This window comes from Limulus polyphemus, unplaced genomic scaffold (assembly GCF_000517525.1).
Source record: "Limulus polyphemus unplaced genomic scaffold, Limulus_polyphemus-2.1.2 Scaffold1589, whole genome shotgun sequence".
NCBI lineage: Eukaryota > Metazoa > Arthropoda > Merostomata > Xiphosura > Limulidae > Limulus > Limulus polyphemus.
In genome coordinates this window covers 144,912-151,634 of record NW_013667199.1, presented here as the reverse complement: position 1 = coordinate 151,634, position 6,723 = coordinate 144,912, and the positions used below count along the sequence as shown (strand labels likewise).

Here is a 6,723-nt window from a genome sequence, read left to right as displayed (position 1 = left end):
ACATTCCCCTCTTTTATATACCAGCCTACCCTATATCTAGTAATTACTAGAGCATTCGCCAAAGTACAGGATAGTTCTAGAAACGTGGTGTCACAGTGGTCATGTGACTCGCTGACGCAACAATATTAAGTATCGCAATTTCTATTGAAAGTAAAAACGTTGTTTGTGAACTTAGGCCTACAATTGTGGAAAATTGAACATAGATTGTAGCAAACGTTATAGAGGAAATAAATTAATTCATTGTTGTTAAGCGGACTAAATCTCGCATTATTTTTATCAAATAATCCAAAAGAACCAGCATAACGATAGAACACAGTGCAGCAATAAAATGACAAGTAATAAAGGAAGCTTGAACGATATCAACCTAACAATTTTCTTGCCTACATGCACACACTCAGAAGTAAATGATAAATCCAGAATAATACTATATTAATACAAGAAGTCAGAAACACGTAGGATATTTATAGCCCCCTCTGGCTCAGTAGTAAGTCTACAGGATTATGATGCTAAAAATAGGATTTCAATACCCGTGGAATTTGTAACGTTTATGAAATAATTAAAACTAAATAAAATTTCACGTACAATTTTTAAAGTCAGGCGATGGAACAAAAATAATACATAACATTTATTTGCCTACATTCGTTATTTTTTGCACTTATTTCTTGTTATTGTTAGAAATAAAGCATTTTAAGTAATAGCGTAAAAATTACAAATATTTTTTTTTCTTTAAGATATATGAAATGGAATTGGAATACAAAATAAATGGTCTTTATATATTTGATTTTATTGTTACTGTGGTTTACTAGCTGTACGGTACTACCTGGGGAACGAGCAATCGAGTACCTCTGTGTTTTGTAACAAACGTTTCCAAAATCCGTAGTATAGGAATGGCCAGTCGTTCTGAAGTTTTACAAATAATAATTGATACGTTGGAAGTAGTTTTGACTCAGTTACAAGGTACAAACTCATATTACTTATTAATTTTTAAGGTTCTTTATTTAGTTGAAGAATGTCAAAGCAAGTACTGGCCATGTAATGATTTTTCGTTTCCGTACAATGCACGTGTTTTAAAAAGGCTTAACAATAATAACATATATTTTAAGTTAGAATTTAGTGATTAGAACAAGGTTATTCTCAGTTCGTTGGGCTGTTCCGAACTAAATTCCGTCAAAATTGCGTTTTCTTAGTTTGTACTCAGATCGAAAGATGAAATGGTTGGTACTGTGACGTACGTTTTTGTAATAATTATACCAAATTACTTCATAGTGTTAGTGAGGTAGGAAAACATTTTTGTAAAATTGTTGAATTGCTTATTTAAAGCTAACGTATCTGCAATTTCCATACTATCTCTACACACTTCATGGAGCATATTATTATTAATGATTTTCCAATCGTTTAAAAAACAGTAGTTAGGTACACTTTACTCAGTTACTTTTAGATTAGATTTAATAAGTTGTAGTTAGAGTTTTATTCTTTAAAACTTTCCACCATTTGTAATTTTATTTTTCAATTACAATAAAGTATAAAGAAAGCTTTTTTTCATTGCTAAACAAATCGACCAATTTCATATATATATATATATTTGAAACAAAATTTAAAATAGCATCTTCTACAGGTAAGTGGCATAGTCACAGATGGGTCAGGACAGCCAGTGGTCTGATTAATCAGCACCCAGGCCCATGTAATCATTGTCTTCTTAATGGTGCCCATATTCAGATATGTCATATGTAACACCTCCTACTTGTCTGTCATAACTCTAGGCTAACCCAAAATTTCCTGCCTGTCTACACCACTGCAATAGGGACTCTGACAAAGAGACTAATAAATTAACCCCCAAAATTCCTCAACCATCAAAAACTCTAAAACCATTGGAGGACAAAAATACTGAAGTTTGGAGCAAGTTCACTATTTTGACTTCTACATGTATCTATGTTCCCTGATGAGGTATTGCTACAGCATTTATGAATATGCAGAATAACAAACTTCATTCAGTTCGGTTGACTTAATTATAGGCTATAATTGTTCATTTTTATTTATCAGGAAGTGTGAACTATTGGGTGTTTTGCAACATTAGATTTTGACTATCTTAAGTATAAAGGTTCTTGTATCAATGGCCATTTTGGTGCTCTGATTTTGGGGGGCAAATTTAGGACCTTTTAAGATCAGGAATTGGGTGTATTTTGTCACTTTAAACATGATTTGATAGCTTTAAGTGATCCACCTAACAAAGAAGCCTCTAAACATATACAGTGATAGTGTTTTAATAACCCACATTAAGATTTATTTATATGTTTCACTCTTACTTCGGTTGATTTTATTAAGAAAAATATTTCTCTACTATAATATCTATCTTGTACAACAGTTAAAAAAGTTTCACAATTCTACTGCAAATTGGACTCAAGCTAGTTATTGAATGTAAATATCCAGCCAAGTGTCATACAACAAGCATAAAAAGAAATTGTGTTGAACTAATAGCCAGTATGCATTTTTAATGTTTAAATTTCTCTAACAAAATGCATATAGATTTGGAACTTTGAGGTTGATATTATTGTATTATTTACACAGTGTTGGTACTTGTGAACCTACTTCTTCAGAGGTTAATGAGGTTGTGTATAATGTAATTTATTTTTAAAGAGGCTTACAGTGACTCTAAATTTACAATAAATTTAACTCTCAAGATGTTCAGGCTCTCAAACTGTATATTAATTGAGACTTTCAAAATTAACAACAACTAAGTAACTTAACTCTTGTTATTTGAGACTAATATCTCTTAATTGTTTTCTGTATTTTATACGATATTAAGTTTCCATTTGCATGACAAGCAAGATTTTATTGCTTATATATATATATATATATGAGAGAGAAAGAAAGAAAGATGACATTGAGTTTTTATGCAATAATTTAAAATAGTCTAAAAGAGATGGTATACTTAAATTAATACAAATGTTTTACAATGATGTGCATGATTTGTAGAGCTGGACTATTAGTGAGATTTACTAATAATTAATTGAGGGCTCCATTAATTAACTACAGTGTTCTTCAAAAATTGCCAGCAAGTGTTGCTAGCAAGTTACCATCCTTCTAGTCAGCAGTTCAATAGCAACAAACAAAAACAAAAAAGTTGGTGGTGGGTGCTACTAATAAACTGCTATCCATCTGGCCCGCTGTTCAACAAAAAAAAGGTTGGTGGCAGATGCTGCCAGCCAGTTTAATTCTTACTAGTCAGCAGCTCAAAGTTAGTGACAATCAGAGATAGCCTTAGTAGTTTTTCCATAACAAAGACAGGATGAGCAAGTTTGGTTGTAAATAGTTTGATTACTTGAATACTTTGAATAAATGAAAATAGTAATTAGAAACCCTAATTTTGATTACTTGACTGTTTTTGTGACAGTCAATCTAATCATAATTTTGATTAATTTATGTTATAATAATAAATGTAACAGCTGTTCATAAATAATTCATTATATTGATTATAATCAATTGAATCATCCAACACTAATGAATTGTGGCACTGTAATGGTGTGATGTGGTTCTAGTTTTCTTTTGCTTAATAGGTGTATTATCAGAACGTTGAGGTATGCTTGTGACTATGTTCATGTAATGAGACTGATGAATGTTGTATTAACTTAACAGATGATGCCACACCATCAAGAAGAGCAGACAATTTCAGTAAAGAAGAATTCTGGACTTGTTTAAGTAAGTGTGATTTTTATTAATGTTCATTTAACAATTTTACCCTTAATTTTTAAGAAATACAGAATAAAGGTAAATTATTAAATATTTTAAACTATATTATGAAAACTTCTTACAATTTGTTCTAGAATGATTGTCTTAAAATTTTACCATAAGAATTTACAAAATTCACTGTGCTCGTAGCAGCTGTGGTTACCATATTTGGCAGACTTGTGTGGATGTCTATTGTAATCTCTAAATTTTTTGTTATAGCCTACTTCTTTTGGAAAATGATTTTTAAAATTCTATGATATTTTTTAAGTGATGTATAGGATATGCAGGTGGTACAAACTTGTTTTAATGTAGATGAAGGTGCCACTGAATTTTTTCACAAAAGTTAAAATGCTGAATATATAATATACATATTTGAAAAAGACTGTTCACTTGAGCAATGTAAATAAGATACTCTAAAAATAAAAAACTGTTTGCAAGATGTATTCTTAAAATGTTTACAGTATGTAATACCTAATCTAGTGAAGAATGAGTAAGAAGACATAGTAGTTATAATATACATGTCTTTCTTAAAATGAACTAAGTATGTGATACTTAAAATGATCTTTACTCTCATGTATCATCACATTTGTTGCCTTGAAAATATTTACAGTAAAATTTCGATTTTATGTACTTCATGATACGTGAAATCCAATTATACGTAAAATAAAACAGCAAGCAAAGCCCTATGAAAAAATAAAGAATATCAAATGTTACAGATTATTACTAATGAAAAAATGTAGGTAGCATTAAAGCTTATAAAGAATATAAATGATACACACAATGAAGACAATAAAAGTTATGATTAATTTTGTATGTAATTTGTTTAGTTGTTGTCAAAAATCTAAATATATACAAATTTTTACATTCATTTTGAATTACTGTATTTGTAAAGAGCATCATTTACTCATGCACAAATATAGATTGAAATTGCAACCCAATGGAGATGAATTGTTTTGTACCAATAAAGCATTATGTAGTATAAAGCATGGGGGTTGTTTGGTTAGTTGACATTTCTGTAAAATTTATAATCTAGTATATATGAATATTTAGTTTTGTCCTAATTTTCTAATAGTTTAGGCATAAAATTTTATTTAAAGTGATTTATGTTTGAGGTGGAACAGGAAAAATGGTTTCCCAGGAATGTACAAAGCTCTGTGTGGCCTTTAGTCAGCCCCCTTTGCCTTCAGTACCAGAAACTCAGAGCCTTGTGAACAGCCTGGAATCATCATGTATTGCTCTGTTATCAGCATTTCATGGCCTGCCAAAAAGCCAAGGTTTGTTTATTCTCTGGTACATTTAATTCTTAATTGATTGCTAATTGGTTAAGTGAATTTAGTGGCAATTGCTGCTCTGAGGCAAGTTTAACGAGAGGTGTTTTTCTCGCTGACTTTAATTATGTTGATAACAGCAACATCTATTATTTACACTTCATCAAAGAAATAAAATCTTCAATGCTGAAAGAAAAAGGGCTTTACTAAGTAAAAAGAAACAAAAGTCTGACAGAAGCTTTTTTTTTTCTTAGTAGTATAATTACATTTGAGTGGAATGTTGAAAGATTTAGTATTTATCACTTTTAGATATTTTGCATACAGTTTCAATGTAACAAAATGGTGTGAGATGTGCATATTGATTGCAGGCTAAAATATATTACTCATTTTTATTATTCTAAGATATTTCATACATTTCAACAAAACATTTGTAGAAGCTATTCTTGAATTGCTAACACTTTGTGAACTAGCCCCCCCATGCAACAACTTGATAACTGATAGTTTCAGAATGCATTTCATTGGCTTATAAGAAATTTTCTTCTGCTCTTCCATCATTTCTGTATACAAGTATTTAAAAAATGATATTTCAGCTCATGAAATTTAGTCATTTTCTTGTTAATTACAAATATGCATATTAAACATCATTGTATTGGAACATCTAAAGCTCAATATAGCCTATAGAAAGATAGTAGTATTCTTTTTATTTTGTAGTAATAGTTATCATTAAAACTGAAGCTATTTAAGTTTACATTATATTCAGCCACAAGTAAGACTGAGAACAATGATTTAGGTGATAATAAAGGGGTTCCTTACTACTTGTGAGATAGACAAAATATGACTAAAATCCATGGTAAAATGTTTAAAGCATGACCCTTATTTCAGTTTATGAAATTTAGTAGTTTTCTTCTTAGTTACAAATATCAGTATCCTTCCATTCTAATTGTCCGATTAGTGGTAATACCAGAACTGTTGACTTGTACTTCAGAATTGACATTCTGTCAGTTGTCTTGAACTTCTTAACCACTTAAATTTTAACAACAAAACATCAACACTCATTCTGTCAGACAGCAGTTTTCTTGCATGCACCAGTTCTAAGAATAACTGGAAAAATGTTGCCAAAAATAAATTTCTTTTGGTCTGTGTCTCTTTTGCTGATTTTATATATATATAATAACATTAAATTGTGTTATATGGAATGTGAACCCTCAATTATTTGCTTGGAAACTTCAGTTGAAATTAAAGGATTAAAAGATGTAAATGTACAATCACTTCATCACCAGAATATTTATTTTTTATTTTCTCCTTAAATTTGTTTTTTCTTACTTTATTCAAGTAATTATGTTGAAAAAGAACTTTTATCAAAGGCTTATTATTCTTTAAAGATCATTATTAGTAAACATTGGATAATTGAATAAAATGTAGACCTTAAACCACGAATTGAAAACTGTGTATTAGCTGATTTAAAATACACGATACAACATATTTCTTGGTGTGAAGAAAAATTAGTAAATGAAAATATTACTAAATTCTCCTCAAGGGTTGACGTTGCACAAAGATCTGCGTCTTTGTGTTTTGAATATACTGAAGGCAGTTCGAGACCTCTGTGTTGAGGCTAAAAATGAAAGGTGAGAAAGTTAACAAAAATTACCTTAGTGTGTTATAATTATTGTCATTGTGTGTGTATATATATATATATATATATATAATAATAATTATTATAGTAAACAAG

At 29.8% G+C, this 6,723-nt stretch overlaps 1 protein-coding gene across 2 annotated transcripts in view; it reads left to right on the top strand.

The window, feature by feature from the left end:
* Positions 1-792: 792 nt before the first annotated feature.
* The window catches only part of LOC106464220 (cyclin-D1-binding protein 1 homolog), a 16,844-nt gene continuing 10,913 nt past the window's right edge, over positions 793-6,723 (top strand). Inside the window, exons 1-4 of one of the 2 annotated variants that reach the window (XM_013924348.2) lie at positions 793-957; positions 3,634-3,696; positions 4,839-5,000; positions 6,532-6,619. In XM_013924348.2, the coding sequence (XP_013779802.1) occupies positions 888-957; positions 3,634-3,696; positions 4,839-5,000; positions 6,532-6,619 (383 nt within the window). In that variant the 5' untranslated portion in view covers positions 793-887. Of the gene's footprint in view, positions 958-1,257; positions 1,277-3,633; positions 3,697-4,838; positions 5,001-6,531; positions 6,620-6,723 lie in introns of those variants that run through there. The other variant, XM_022391925.1, reaches the window with a different exon arrangement.